Below are 16,656 nucleotides of genomic sequence, written 5' to 3' on the forward strand. Positions count from 1 at the left end.
AATATTTTGTTTTTATTTTTTTATTTTGTTGGGTTTAAGGACCCTAGATCTAAATTTGGGCTTTTCAAGATTGGGCCTAAAGCCCGTATGTGTGAGCACCATACCAAAATAACTGAAGTAGACCACAAGGTCCACAACGCTCGGGACAGCATAGAAAATTACCAAAGCAACTTGTAGGAATGTAGGGTAGATATGTCATAATTGTAAGTGTTAAATCTACATTACAATCTTGCTATAAACTCCATAGTAATATACTAATAAATTAGTAAATTAAACACAAAAGTTCTGTACAGCTGTATATAACAAAATAACAATCGAACTTGAACAAAAAACATGCCAAAATTTATCTTGAGGTGTCAATTTGGGTATTCGAGTCGGATTTGGTAAAATTAAGTTATGTCGGATCTATCTTAAATTTGAGTCATGCTCAATTACTAAGTCCATACAATAATACAAGTTAAAATATAATAATTTTTTTTTTTTCAAGTCGAATTGGTCAAGTCAGTTTTTGATAACTCTAAATTTATCTACAATCAATTGTTAGGTTTGTGTCCCAAATTTCTTAAACCCATTTCCAAAAGTTAGTGCTTCTTACTCGTACACATGCTCCACTCTTGAAGTATCTAACAAATGCAAGGATTTTATAATGAGAAAAGCAAATTGAAGAAACAAATTATTTAAAAGGGATTAATCCACACAAAGGTTTATTTATATATTTCATCTTCTGATTCATTTCCATTTTACTCGCATCAATAATTTGACCACCTTTAATGATGGATATGTAGGGCAAATATAGTCAAATAAAATCTTATTAAATTGTTCTTGCTCTAAATGTTTATTTTCATAATATCAACTTTTTTTTTTGTTGTTAATAATAGTTAAAGATATAATATTTAAACGGAGTATTTATTGAATGTAGTAAGAAATTAAGAAAACTAAGAAAATTTTGAAACGAATCTTTCAATATTACACCTAGCTATCTTCACTACTCCGTATTATTTTGAGAATTTATGGTTGTAATAGTGAGAAATTCATGATTTAAGGTGAGTACTCCGTAATACTTTAGTTACAAAGGCAGTATTATCCAAAAACTAATGGAACTTAGGGTGTTTGAGCTATTATTATCTAGAACGATCTTCACCAAAGCTTTAGAATAAGACAAAAATTGTGATGAAGTAGTGGTACCACTAAACTGAAAATGAAGAAGTTGCACGCGGACCACCCTTGTCAAAGATACGAAGCAATTTACGATAAAATTGGTCTGCCACCAACTCCCAAGATTCATTTCAAATCTCTCTCGAAAATTCCTTCCATGTCACTCACCAAACTAGGTGGATATTTTTTAAAAGATTGCCTTACTTTCTCACTTTGATTTGTTACTTAGTTTGATAACTTAACTCCACTTTAACATCCCATAAAAAAGGACAACTTCAATGCACAAGTAAAAATTAAAAAACCTTTTTTTACCATAAAAAAATTTATATTTATCGATAGATACTTCACTATCCTTATCTTCACTTACATGTATATAACGAGTGTATTTGATTCGAACAAATTAATAAAGATAATACGTGAATTGAAATTAATTATAAAATGAAAATATGAAAATTGAATAATCATTGTAATAGCAGAGCCACCATAGATTTCATTGAAAAGGAGGACTACAAAATGAAGCTATACATACTCAAAATAACAAGATCCCAACAAGATGGCCAATGATATGAATTTAGCATATAACAAAACCCAAAATGAAATAAACTTGATGATCCAAGTCCATTTTTTTTTAAAACCTCAGGTTACACATATAATAAGAACATTTCATTTCATTTCATATCTCCAAAAACATTATTAATCCGAACATATAATCCTTAATTTTTATACCAAATTCATGCATGACCAAAAAAAAACCTCAAACTCGGAGCAAATAAACACTTAGCTCAGGACCCCCATTTCCATCAGGGTTCATCATATAGAATGCCTCAGAATCCTTAGATCCAACAATCCTCTCAAACTTAGCCCTCATATACATAAGCTCCCCCTCCTTTGCACGGCCGTGTTGACCACCTCCTCCACTACCATCACTACTATCCCCATCATCCTCGCTACCGCCTTCCCTTGGCAAAACACCAGCCCCCATCGTAATCGGCCCAACAGACCGCAACACGCGCCACTCGTGCGGTCCACACTCCCTCCTCATAGCATAACCACACTTTTTTCCATTACAATAAGCTCTCCAAAGTGGCTCCTCTAACAACTTCACCCCTTTTTTATCCAACTTCTTGTCACATTCCAATGCTACCCTCACCAACCCTGAAGCCATCTCCCGCACTAGAACGCTAGTCGGAGTCGAAAGCTCGATAAGAAAAGCCGGTGTCGTCTTCGGATCTTCTTGAAACGCAATGTGAACATGACCACGTCTAAAGCCAAATAACGTACCAACAACTTTCGACCCAAGAGTTGTGGAAGAACGATTACTATTATTATTACTTTTAGTATTATCTCCAGACTTATTATTACTTAACGTCCTAGTAAAAAAAGACGTGAACTTAAAAACGGAAATCTTATTCTTGTTCTTAGTCTTTTTAGGGACTAAGACACAAGACTTAATCGCCTCAACCTCGTTATCATTTGTATCACTCGATAAGATGTTTAAAGTACCTTCAGAAGGAAGACTCGAAAAAGAACGAAGAATACCTTCTTCATCATAACAATCCTCTTCAATAAGAAGATCTTCGGGTTTCTTCCGCCAATTAAAGTACCTTCTAGAGAAGGAGAAGGATGCTTCTCCAGGAGTTTTCGACGACATTATCGTCCTCATCTTTGTTAATAACCTTAGAATTGAATAACACAACGAAAATATTGCACTATTATAAGAAAATACAATGGAAGTGGAGAATTTGTAGGTGTTACTTAGGTAGTTTATAAGGAAAATAAAATTGTAAGTGAAAAAAAAGAAGTGAATGAAGGTGAGCAACCACCACCTAACAGAAGAGAGGAGAGCAGACAATTAGAAAAAAGAGGACATTTTTTTTAGAAAAACAGTGAACTTTTATAGAAGAGAGAGAAAATAAAAAGGAAAGAAAAGAGTTGAAATTCAGGAAATAGTAAGATTGAAGGAGACAAAGGAACTGTCGCATTTGGTTTATGATTTCGGTTAAAGGGACCCAACAAAGAAAAAAGTCTAATGTTTCTGTTTCAATAGATTATAGTACTACAGTACTGCTCTATACTTCGTATGATAGTATTAGCTGTTTTTATGTAGCTTTTTTTTTACATTGATAGATCTGCCAAAAATAAGTCATAAAAAGAAACATGTTTAAGCTTTTGTCTATGAGAAGATCTAAAATGTCAGTCTGATTAGGTGTTGAAGAAATGAGCAATGTTCAGTGGTTTTTTTGTTCTTATCTAAAACTTCACTATTATTCTTTTTATATTTGCAACGATTTGACATGAAATATAGGTAAAAAATATTTAATAATTGCAAATAATATGAAATAAAGGTAACATCTAAGGATAGATACTTGTGAAGGCAATCATACCCACGAAAACTCATTTTGGAGTACTCGTATGTATTAAGCCATTTGTTTTGAACTTATTTTCAATTTAGTACGAAATAGTTTACCTTATAAGAAATATAGTGCACTCTATCACAAGGGAAATTATTATCGTATGACCCTCCACTCAAAGAGAAAACCTAAGATGTCAAGATTAATTATTATTCATCATATATTCGTACGAAGTGCATAACTGGTTACATCATTAAAACAAGTAAACGATAAAAAATCAAAAATCAAAAATAAAAAAAAACAAAAAAAAATCAAAAGATCAATTCTTTTCTCATATAAAAACATCTGCTTATTATAGAATAAGAAAGGTTATTGATTAACAATATCAGTCTATATTTTAATTCAACACATACAAAATTATAAAGTTATGTACTCTGTAATGCTTTTGAGTCGAGCAAAATCTTACTTAATTGGACTAATTAACATTTCAAATCATGTTCAAGTTCGAGTTAATTTCATTCAAATTCAATATAGAGTTCAAGCAGCTTACATGTTGATTCTTATTTAATTTGCCTCAATTCACTATTACTCCCATAATCCTATTCAATCAAGTTTGAAAAATTAACACCCTATACCAGCCACAACTCATAAGCAGAATTTTTGATGAAGAAAAAGATGATAAAAGACAGAAAAATAAAATTGACTAAAGATACTTGACTTACGTTGAAAAGGGCTAAAACCTACAAAAAGAGCAGGTAAAAACACACCAAAACCAAACCCACCATCAATAACAGAACCCAAAGCCTAGCTTTGGACTCCCAAATTTTGATCACCCCAAAATTAATCCCAACATTAATTATTAATTAGTAGTAATATTACAGTATAATTAACGTCTAATGATACCAAAAAAAAAGGTCCACAAACAAGAAACATAAAGCACTAATGCACGTATATCAATAATGGCTAACCCACTTAATTGTTGTCTCCTCTTTTCCTTGTTTTCCTCTATCTTTTTTCTTCTTGTGTTATTATTAACTTGATGCAACTTAATCATGCACTAGGAGTATATGCTATTCTTTGAGCCACAAGCTATGTTTTTTTTCTCTCTCCTAGGTCGGCGTTTCTTGAAGCTTTTTACTAAAGGATAATAGCTTTCCGAACACCAAATCAGAATTGCCCATTTTATAATTATACAATTTGTAACTTTATGAATAAATTTATCATTGATCTTCAACATGTTTTCACTATGTGAAAAGAGATTAAAGTCATTACTGTACTTTTCCATTAACGATACATTTTTTTTTTTGTTAGAATGTACTGTAATTCTTCCATTTTATAAAAACTTGAACTAAAAATTTGAAAGTTTTTTGGTTAAAGTGTTGCAATATTTTAAAACAGAGGTAATACACAACGCTTAGGGTTATATTAGAAATTTTCTACCTATCCTAAAATGGTATAATGTTGAAAATTTGACAAAATCATGCGTCAATCAATGTTATTAATACATAACAAATTTTATCATTTTCTTATTATTATAAACTTCTTATATATAGCCGTATAACTTTATTACGAGAGATCCGCCAAAAGTGGCTTATTAGACTCTCCCATGACAAATTATATCAAAAACTTGCATAGACAAGATTAATAACACCTAATTTCGCAAAATTATAGCCCACATAATGCACTGGTAAATCGAATGGTCCAGTAGAGAATTTAGTATAAAAATCTACAAAATACATCATGCACATTTTAATAAGAAGTTTATACAATAACACTAACAAAAAGAATACTATATACTACGTAGTATATGAAATGTACTATTAAAAAGTTGTTTACCCACAAACAATTAAATAAATTAAGCTCTTAATAAAACATGAACTATATTAATAAATTACGAATGAAGGATCCAAGGTGATCATATGGCGGTGACGACCATTATATGCACCCCACATGAGCTAGATATACATACGTAACAATGGTCAATTTTCGTTGATTTTAATGGTCATAATAATAATTATTATAACTGTGAATAGTTTGATGACCACATAATATAATAAACTAACACTAAAAACAAGTACTAAAATGTTTAAAAATTGAAAATAAAACTAAGAAAACAACGGTCATGCGTAAGAAATACAAAATTATGGGGACAGAACAAGTTCACAGATGACCTAACTGTAGATCAAGAGAACCAACCACCATTAGAGCAGTTACTTCTAAGCACTTCTGGGTGGACCCACTTACCGTTGAGCATACATGACCATACCAAACCAAGTTGTACCGTAAAATAAGTTAAAATATTTGATGACATAACATGAACCAACAAAGGTTTAACTACATCCATGTCCTACTTCGGGTATAACTGTCAATAGACCGCAACTTATCATTGACAACAATGAGAAGCTAATTATTCATTTGATAATCGATGGATCTGCTCCGTTGTTCTCAGTGAGCAAAGATTAACTATAATTGACAACAATGAGAAGCTAATTATTGTACAACATCTACCTAAGAATTAAATAACTTTCGCAGACCACTTGATTCCTTCTTCCATCTAACTAGCTACCATAAATTAGGACATATGAGAATGAGGTCAGATACTACCGTAGTTATAATGCAGAAAAGGCCTCTGTGCATCGCCTGGACTTCCATAACGTGGGCCTCCAGGAACTGAGAGACCTCTCGGGCTGAATGGTTCTCTAGGATAATAATGATGTGGATTATGAGGCAGTGGTGGACTTAACCCGAGACCAAAGTGAGAATATGGGGGCTCTATGTGATTCCGTGGCCCATACCCACCACGGAAAACCCCATTATTCAGAGAATCTCGAGCATGATTCCATCTGTTGTTTGATTGGTTCCAAGCATGCTCAGGTGCTGGAATTACAGGCGCTGCCCACTTCATTTGATCTGCATTCTCCGGTATAAGGGCATTAATTCCAGGAAAATCTACAGTGAATTTCTGCTGGGATTTTCCTACATCTAATTGAAGGTCATTTTTCCCATCAAGATTCTGCGTTTCTTCATCACCAAAGATTGAAATTCCTGAAGGCTGTTCCTCTTCATCTTCATCTGATGTAAAATAGTTGCAAAAGGATCTTTTACAAAAAAAAAAATAACATACAGTAGTCTTCGGGTGAATTGGCATGGACCAAGTTTGATAAAATCTTTTACTTTCTTTAATCTAAGTGGCCATTTAGTTGCATGTAGAAAGTTAAACATCCCATAAATTTGCTATTCCTAAGGAGTTTTGCTTCCTAAGAAGTGAGCAATATAATTTGCTAGACAGTTGAAATTCCCATGAAAAGTTCTACGTACCTTTTGCCTGGGGGACTAGGTAAACTACATCCACCATTAAGTGGGAAATGAACTTCCTATAAGAAGTTAATTCCTATGCTCATGCCAACCAAAAAACCTCCTCAAACTTTTACTTCCTAGGAAGTTGTACTTCCCATGTAATTGGATGTCAACCAAACAAACACAAACATAAAAAGTATATAATCTAAACCTAGCATATGGACATCAATAAAAATAGCTAATTCAAATAGGCATAAATAACTGTTTACCTATGTACCCTGGCGGATACCCAATTTCACGCATCCTATTAAGCCATGGAGGTGGATCAAGCTCCTGTAACACATCAAAAAATACAGAGTAGCTTATTGACCTGAAGCATACTTAATCAGTAAAAGAATATCCTAAGGGCCTTATATGAGCATTTCATAGTTCACTAATAGATTACTACTTCGATTATTACATAAAATTTACCACAAAGAAAGAGTGAGCTCTCACCCCTAAACCCAGCAACTTCCTTGTTTCAGTTGAAAGAGCACCTGGTTTAAGCCCCTCATACTTGCCACCAGCAGATTCCTGGTAATACCGAGTTTGGGCACGGGGACGACCATTCTGGTTCTTTTTGCTTAAAAATTGCTTGCGAGCATTGTTTACAGCAGCATTATCACGAGGCTTTTTACACTCGGTGAGAGGATGATTATATGAACCACAATTGAAGCAACGAGGAGCATCACGCATATCTACGATGCTGAAACCACAGGGACAAACATTATTTTCCTTATTTAAATCATATAAATCACAAGATCCTACTTCAGACAAACATAACATATCATCAAAGGGTATTCAACACTTCAGCAACAACATCAAGCATAAAGCATATCTATAGAACCAAATTTACGTCGAATAATCAATTTCTTTACTCACTTTTCTACTCACAAAAAGCACTGGAATAAGTAAAGTATTTGTCATAACATCCTACTTCGGACATAAAGGCCTCACTGAATTCTTACCTACCTTCGACATTTCCCCCATCAGATGCCAAACCAACAGCATATCCTCTATCATACAATGGCGAGCAATCATTATTCACAGATAATGACTCTTTCCGTTGCCTTTTCTGGACATGGCCATCCATTGTAAATGACTAGCATCCAAAAGAAAATATATGTTAGGTGAAACCTTATATAAACAGTCAATTTTAGTGACTTGGGATGCCACTAATTCCTGTGCAAGATTGGATTTGTAAATGTCTGCCAATTAAAGGCTGAAACTCCAGCAAGATGCTTTTACAGAACATAAAGTTCTTTGAACATGCATGACATGGAAGTTTCTAGATTACATACAAAGTAATTGATTCAAATGGCATATGGATAATGAATAAGCTTTATGATCCCATTCAATTTCTAATTGAAAAAATTATCAATGGTTATCATTCAATCTCTAACTAGCAAGTAATAATGACTAGAAAAGCAGCCAAAAAGACAATCCAAAACACTAGAAATACCAGCAGCTATCCAGTTCCAAAATACTGGGACCTCTTCACCTTTACATAAATATCTCCAAAATAAGGAGGGGGGGGGGGGGGATCATATGCATCCAGCTAAATGATTGTTCAAGCATTTTATAGCAACTGAAAGCAAATAAATCTTTTCCTTTAACGTAAATGGCAAGACTTTAGAAGTCCTACACCAAAACACCTAGGTTTAAAGTTTTAAACTACTAGGACGAGAGAAAGAGAACATACCAATGCCAAAGACTTCTCCGAACCAACACGTAATGCAGGAAAGTAAGTTTCCTCACCAGACTCTAAACAGTAAGCTGGATCCTGAAATGGTCATACATTCAAGAGGTCTCTGTCAGATCTCAGATGACAAGCCCAAGTAAATAAATCAGTTTGATTTGATCATACAGGCTTGATAGTTCAAAGAAAAAAGCTCACCTCAGCCGACATTAAATGTTGAGTGTGCCACTCAGACCACTGATGTAAGAATTCCTCAAGCTTTCTTTTGCTGTGGCTGCAAGATAATAGATCAAAGTTTGAAGGAAAAAGAATGTCAGAACTCAGAAGTAAGAAACATTGTTCCAGCAAAATTCATAAGCACTTATACTAACCTTGGTAAAGAACTATAAACTACACGAACTGAGGACTCTTTGTTATTGCATTCATCTTCAGTTGTTTTAGAACCTATTAATGGTGATAAACCCGCATTAAAGATAATTATGAAATAAGACTAGTGTAAAACAACAATAAGAATCATATTATTGAATCTCATGGGTCAACAGCAAAACGAGAAAATATGCTACAAAATAGCAAAGATTTCATATAATCCAAAAACCATTAATAAAGAAATTGGTCAAAACATATTGCCAAGAATGAACCTCAGATTAACACAAGCTTACTTTGATTTAATGTGCTGAAAACAGGAAGCAATACAATAAGAATAAATTATTATCAAAAATGATCTTTTTTCTAAGCACAGCAAATTGGGAAAGATAGCAAAAGGAGCATAGACCTAACATTCACATGAGAAACTATGCATATCATATCAGCTTCCCAATTAATGTCTCAGCAACACCCAGAATCATTAACACTTAAGAATCATGCATATATTAACAGCAAAACAAAGTGAGATTATTCCAGGAGACAAGCAGACCTTGCTGTATCATAACATTTTCAACAGGTCCAATTGTTTCAAGCTATAATACTGGATGGTCTGGATGTACTTACCATTGATTTTGTCAGTTCCAAGTTCTTCATTCGCACCAACTAAGGAGCCAATTCCACCATTATTGTTAGATTGAATAACATTCACCTTTGAAAAGTGACCAACTGACAATGTTTCAACCACTTCAGAGCTATTTATTGGTGGCTGCAAAGTTACATCTTTGTTGATGCCTTTAGCCATATTTTGAGTGCCCTGAATTTCTTCCTTTGCCTGTCCTAAATCGTCAATGCAATTTTTTATATTGGTAGTTGTTTGAGATAATTCAGCATTATTTTTTATATTGGAAATAGAATCCAAACTTTTCATATCATCTGATTCACTTGAGGTACATCGTCGTAGGACCTCCTCCCCAACCATGCTTTGTGGATCAACTCTTTTTCTCATAATGTAGATATATTTTGGAGCTTTAGCGAAAGCATTAATTACTTAAACTGATCTGCACATACGTCACTTCTATGAGTTCTATCAATTAGCATTTAAAGCCCATGGATTATCAACTGACAATGATAAGAAAAAAAATCAACCATTCATCAGGACCAGTGTAAAATATGAACTACTCCCTTTGCCCCAAATAAGAGAAACACTTGGTATTTTCACATCTCAAAATGCTTGAAACATATTCTTCTAAATTTTGCGTATGTTCGTGCATGGTGTGTTCATACTACTTCATTCCCTTCCTCTGTATAAGGATGGCTAGTCAAAGTGCTTTAGTTCATTTGGGACAAAGGGAGTGATATTATTCCATTCAAGGACCTAATTACCTATACACAAAGTTAAATATCTCTGCATAAGTTTAATATTAGAACCGCCTAATAAAAACTGCTTCTCTTGAAGTTTTAAACTAAACTAAAAAGCTGTGTCATGACTGTCATCCACTAAGGATAGGTTTTGCAAGTTAAAACGAAATAACCTATTGCAGTCTATCATCATACTTCAATTTAAAAGGTAAAAATAAAAGAATTGAATTGAATCAATAACAGGGTGCCTTATAATTGGAATCCTGATTCCAGTAAATGAAGCACATGAACTCGTGAAGAGACAAATCGTCTAGTTTGGCCTAATATTTTACAAAATGTATACCATCCTGGGTAAAAAACACTAGTCACAAACTAAGATGATTTCCTTCTTATAGTAATTCACATAATCAAGCTTACACAAATACTTTACTATACAAATTTTGTGTCAAACACACAAACCACAAGAATCCTTGAACAAATAAAACTATAAACATCTGCCCTGAAACACCATATTTCAGCTTGAAACAAGCTGCTATCAGCTAATATTTCAGCTTGATAGTACTTATATCATTACTTTCTAGTTTCTACACAAATTTGAAGCTTTTGAAGTCCAACCTTCCTATCACAAGGATCCTAGCAAATATAACCCTAAAATCAAGTCTTCTACTTCCACTCCTTAAAAACACCGACATTCAACACTACTATTAAGAACATAGCACCCTACATAACCCTCTTTCACATACTCAAAAAAAAAAACATAGATCAGCCCCTAAATGCCATAAAGTTTATTTCTTCAATATCCAACATGCAAATCAACTGGAACCCCCTTAATGCAGCTCAATTGGGCGTCCTCCGGGATATACCACATGCATCAATTAAAACAACCCCATTTACAAAACCCTAAACAATCGATTGTTACTCCGAAATTGATCTTTAAATCCCCATTGCATAAAATTAATACTTCAATAAACTAATTAACCAAAAAAAACATCTTTTTGCGGGATTTAACCCAAACTGATCAGCTTCAGGCCTAAAACTTTACTACGAAGTATTAAAAGCATAATTGCAGCATTGTTTTATTTTCCTAAATTCCAAAATCCAATCACACAAACACAATATTCCTTACTTCACCACATAATTGTTCAAAAGTTGCATCCAGTTTTTCTCGAAAATTAGAACAATTAACAAGCAAATAACTCAATTGAACAAATAAAAATCATAAATAACATACAAAAAATGCAAGAAAAGCATGACTAAACGGAATTTTTTCAAAAAAAAAAAAAACAACAAATTCGCTGAAATTAATTCTTTTTAAATGAAATAAAAATTAAGAAAAATTAGAAGCAAGATTGCAATCAGAAGTAGTAAAAAGGAGAGAGAGTAGTACAGAATTAACCTGAGAGTGAAGCCGTGAAAGGAGTTGAGTAGAAGAGGAGGGGAGAGAAAGTGGTGAAAAGCTTCGCCCGCCCTTGAAAATTTTCAGAAATCTGTTGTTAAGGGACTGTGAGAATGTGAGATTCTTAAGAAGACGAACAGATTCCATGTTTTAATGAGTAGACTTGGGCCATGTCACGTGCTCCATATTCATTCCTATACGGATTAGAAATAAAGGGGTCAACGCAAATTTTAATAGCTTGGTGCACCACATCTAGGGGTGTACATAAACAGGACCGGACCTGAAAACCGACCTGAACCGGACCTGTTGGGACCGGACCTGATCCGGACCTGTAGATTCAGGTCCGGTCCCGATCCTTGAAATTCAAGGTTTCCGGTTCCGGTCCGGATCAGGTCCAAAACCGGGGTTTTCAGGTCCGGACCTGAAACCCGGATTTTTTATATAATATATATATAAAAAAAATATAAAAGCCTAAAAAACCTAATACTTCAACTATTCAGCAACGCCTCTTGTCCTCTCACCTTTTCTCTTATCCTTTCTGATTCTCAGTATCCCCTCTTCCTCTCTAATTCTCAATCTCCCCTCTTCCTCTCTGATTCTCAATCTCACCCTTTCTTTCTGGTTCTCAACGACTCCTCTTCCTCTCCTCTTCTCTCTTCCTGGCTCCAGCATCGTGGGATTGGAGCACCGTCGTCCAACATCGAGGCCCCGTCGTCCACCATCTGCCGTCACCAGAGTTTGTTTATACTTTAGTTTTAGTTGAATATAGGTTAGTATGTAGATCTAGTTTTATTTTTCACATAATTTACGATTATAATTATCTTTTTTAATGAAATTGTAATGTAAAATTATAAATTTTGTAATTTAAGTTTGTAGATCTATTTTTTCGAAATTTCTGTTTTTTTTTTCTCGGATTTTTTGACAATTTATGTATAATTTGTTTTTTGCGATTTTTTTGTTCGTTTTTTTGTTTTTTGTTCGGATGTTGGATGTATGTGTGGAATCGATTTGGGTTTTTTTCTTTTTCTTTTGTTTTTCTGGGTTGTGGGTGCGGTGGATGCCTGACGGTGGTGGGTTTTTTTTTTCAATTTTTTCGTTTTTCTGGGTTATGGGTGGGTATCAATGGGTCTGGGTTGTTGGGGTTATGGTGTCTGGGTTAAGGGGGTTAAGGTAGTTAAGGGGTGAGTTGGGGTAGGTGGTAGAAGGAAAGAAGCTTGTGGTGGTGGGCTAGGCCGCTAGGGGTGTATGTATTAGTGGTGGTGGGTTGTTCGTAGGAGGTTGTTGATGATAGTTTTTAGTCAAAACTTTGGCTTGAATAAAGAAAAAAAAAGGGAAAATACAAATTCAGGTCTGTTCAGGTCTAAACCCGGACCGAACCTGAATTTTCAGGTCTGACCCGAAACCGGACCTGTTGATTCAGGTCCGGTCTCCGGTCCTCAAAATTCTCTAATTCAGGTCCCCGGTCCAAACAGGTCCGGTCCAGGTCCGGTCCGGTTTTGGACCGGTGTACACCCCTAACCACATCTATACTTTTAAATACTCCCTCCGTCATCAAAAGTTCGACCCTTTTGGCCTAATTTTAGTCCCAAAATATTCATCCAATTTCCATTTTAATACCCTTTAATTTGCAATAATATTTGTGCAAAATTAGCTTCCCCATGCAAATTTTGTTTTTTCTATATACTTTTATTACTTTCTCTCTCTACCTTTTTGCAATTCTAATGTAAATTTCTCTTTTCAATTTACTTTTCTTAGCTTTTCCATACACTCTTATACTTCCAATAACTTTCTTAATACCCGCGAAATCAACCCAAAAAATTCGTTCTTTCAGGGACGGAGGGAGTATTTAATAAAAAAAATTTGAACAATTGCAAATTTTGAACATTTAGTGAAAATATCTAGACATTGCAAATTTTGAACATTTAATAAAAAAAATAAAAAAATTGAACAATGGCAATGCATCACGCCTATACTTTTAAACATTTAGTAAAAAAATCTGAACAATTACAAATTTTGAACATTTAGTAAAAAAAATCTGAACATCGCAAATTTTGAACATTTAGTAAAAAAATCTGAACAATCGTAATGCACCACGCCTATAATTTTGAACATTTAATAAAAAAAATCTTAACAATAGCAAATTTTGAATATTTAGGAAAGAAATCTAAACAATCGCAAATTTTGAACACATCATATCATATACACACTATATAAGAAACATAAATTTTTGTAAAAAAGTTTGTCTGACTCGTAATAATTTAATAGTTTTGTAATATAAACTGAACATTTACTACATATAAAATGAACATTTCTTTATAAAATATGAACATATAAAATTGCATGTTCGTGTTCAGTTTTTGGGACGATTTACCAATTATGGTTATTTTGAAACTTATTTACTATTTTGCGTCGGTACTAAACTTAATTACGAAATTGTTGTCCACGTAGGCCTAGAAATACGTTTGGGCAAAATTAATTTTTTAAAGACAAATTGCTACTTCAAATAGCCGTTATAGTATCAAAACCGCTTTTCAAGGTTGCGGTTTTCCTTAATACTCTACTCAACACACTACTCATTTGAATACATTAAAACTAAAAAGAAAAATAAATAAATAAAACCACACACACCACGACAACCCTCTCCATCTCCACCAGAACCACCACACATATCATATTACCGGTTGTCATCGACGCCTCCTGCACACCAGCGGCCAACCATCTAGCGTTGCCACCACCACTTGATCAACATAATGCTTTTTTGATAATTACCCCCAAACTGATAAGGTATTTAGCCCTATTTTTTTTTTGTCTTCTTAATTCAAATAGTCGTTTAAATTAATTAAGTTGTTGCCACATAATGTCAAAATCAGTATATAAATTCAATTTTCTTTGGATTTTCGGTGCTTGTTTGGTTTCGTATACGAGATTGTTGGATTTTTCTTTGGTTGCTTTTGTTTTTCTTGGATTTCGCTTAACTACATGAAAATTTAGCTGTATTGTTATTAATATAATCAATTGCTTTTTTTATGATATGGTAGTTGTTTGGGGTTTTCTGTGTCCCTCGGGAGATTTATGTCACCCTCGGTTGGGTGGAGTTCCGCCTCCAACGATCAAGTTAGAACGTGTACGGAGAATGTAAAAAGGTGCGGAAAGTAAAGTAACATCTTCTCGGATTCCGAGATCAGGTGTTTTTCTTTGATGCGAGAGAATTGATTATGTTGCAATCATCGAATGTTCTCCCCAAAGTGGGGTAAATCTCCCTATTTATAGGGTCATTGGAATTTGTGCCTCTGTCTTAGGTTACAGAAACCTAGGACTGATGGGTTGCGCCGTTTTTTGGCAGTCTAGGGAATTGGGCCTTGAAGGCCACCAATTCCATATGGAGTATCTGCCTGCCACGTGTCTAGCCCTGGTTGGTCCACGTGGTAGGGTAAAAAATATCTAAATCATTTGCCTCTCACAGGGGTGACATGGCGCGCCACGTGACGCCTGTGACAAGTGTCACACATGCATGGGTGAACACAATTTTTACTATTTACCTTCTAGAGTAAATGTCGGGGTTGCCCCTGAGATTTTTACCCCTATATATATATATGTTTTTATCCCCTCATTTTCGCACATTCACGAGAAATTTTCAAATATAGAATCTTTTACTTTTGAGAGAATTTGTTTATTGCCGCTTAATTTCGATCCGCCTGCATTACAGACGTCCCAAGAGGTTCCTCTAATACCTTCAATACAAGGTAACCGTCTGCTCCATCTCTTTCTTGTTCTTTAATTTCCGTTTGTGTTTGTTATTCCTTGTTTTTCAAAATGGTTTCACAAACACACATAGCACGACCTAGGGTAGCTATCAGCCGGTCAACAGGGACGGCTGAATCTAGGACTAGGAGTGTCACCTGCCCTCACTTGGACTCCCCTCTGCAAACATCCCCGAATCCGACCGTCTCTGTGTCTGTGCAGGACACTATGGTCAGAACTAAAAAGACAACCCAGGGCCCCATAGATGAGGAAGATGGCGGTGCTATTAGGGTGCCAAGAGATGAGGTTTTTGATCACCCACCCGGCACTCCAAGCATGTCGAATGACTCCATTCGAACGAGTCAGATGATGGGGTTGATGACAGTGCATCCGGCTCTGAACAAGGGTCATCCCAGTCGGATGCCGTTTCAAGCGGTTTTGAAGATAGAACTGAGCCACCTGTATTTCATGAGGAGATAGAAATCTCAGAGTCTACCTTTGACTCTAAGGAGGAGGCCACCTCTCCTCAAAGAGGACAAGGGGAAGATTCTTCCTCTGCTAAAAAAGAATTCATCCCCTATTTCACCCATGTCTCTGCTGAGACTCAAGGAAATATGCTGAAAAAACTTGAGGAATTTTGGGACACCTATGTCATAGGGGCCGGATATGAGATTCATGTCCCTAACCTGGACGTTACAGTCGTTTGGCCATTCAATCAGAGTTACGGGGATCAATGCTTCGGCTGCTACGAAGCTGCGATATAGGCAGGCTTGAGATTCCTCCTTGATAAAGACATTAAGAAAATCCTGGACTGATACCGCCTGGGTGTTTGGCAGCTTGCCCTTAACTCGTGGGTGAATGTGCTTGGATACGTCGCCGCCTGTAATATGCAAGGGGTGAAACCGGGCTTTGAGGCCTTTGCTTCGATGCATTATTTGAGCAAGGCTCCTAAGGCAGTCGGCCCTGGGTGGTACACCCTAACTTGTCACAAGGGGTTCATGATGACCTTGAGCAAGGAGTCAAAGAGGAAAGACTGGCGGAGACTGGGGATGATTCCCACCCCTTTACTACCGACAAGTCGCCTTCTTCTCTCGGAGTCCTTAAAAAACCGAACGCCCCTCGGGAGTCGAAGAGTGGCAAGCCACTCACCGCTGTTGTCGACTCAGCAGCAACAGGCGAGCCTGTCGCAGGCGGACGCAAAGACAGGCGTGCTAAGGAATTGGAGGTTGAGCTCCCAGGTATCAGTGCCTTCAACC

At 35.5% G+C, this 16,656-nt stretch overlaps 2 protein-coding genes across 3 annotated transcripts; both read right to left on the minus strand.

Annotated features, from left to right (window-relative positions):
• Nucleotides 1-1,586: 1,586 nt before the first annotated feature.
• On the minus strand, nt 1,587-3,108 carry LOC110685973 (protein MIZU-KUSSEI 1-like). Its single transcript, XM_021862530.1, has one exon. The coding sequence runs from the start codon at nt 2,816-2,818 to the stop codon at nt 1,910-1,912; it is 909 nt and encodes a 302-aa protein (XP_021718222.1). The 5' UTR covers nt 2,819-3,108; the 3' UTR covers nt 1,587-1,909.
• A 2,673-nt stretch (nt 3,109-5,781) lies between these two features.
• LOC110685974 lies at nt 5,782-11,832 on the minus strand. Of its 2 annotated transcripts, none has more exons than XM_021862533.1 (9): nt 11,660-11,832; nt 9,529-9,957; nt 8,913-8,985; nt 8,740-8,815; nt 8,545-8,625; nt 7,811-7,944; nt 7,299-7,548; nt 7,073-7,136; nt 5,782-6,578 (listed from the first exon to the last, which is right to left on the minus strand). In XM_021862533.1, the coding sequence occupies exons 2-9, from the start codon at nt 9,908-9,910 to the stop codon at nt 6,100-6,102; spliced, it is 1,539 nt and encodes a 512-aa protein (XP_021718225.1). In that variant the 5' UTR covers nt 9,911-9,957; nt 11,660-11,832; the 3' UTR covers nt 5,782-6,099. The 2 variants fall into 2 exon arrangements, with proteins under 2 accessions (XP_021718225.1, XP_021718224.1); XM_021862532.1 differs by having other exon boundaries at nt 9,529-9,962; nt 11,660-11,831.
• Nucleotides 11,833-16,656: the final 4,824 nt, after the last annotated feature.

Source organism: Chenopodium quinoa, unplaced genomic scaffold (assembly GCF_001683475.1).
Source record: "Chenopodium quinoa cultivar QQ74 unplaced genomic scaffold, ASM168347v1, whole genome shotgun sequence".
NCBI classification, from domain to species: domain Eukaryota; kingdom Viridiplantae; phylum Streptophyta; class Magnoliopsida; order Caryophyllales; family Amaranthaceae; genus Chenopodium; species Chenopodium quinoa.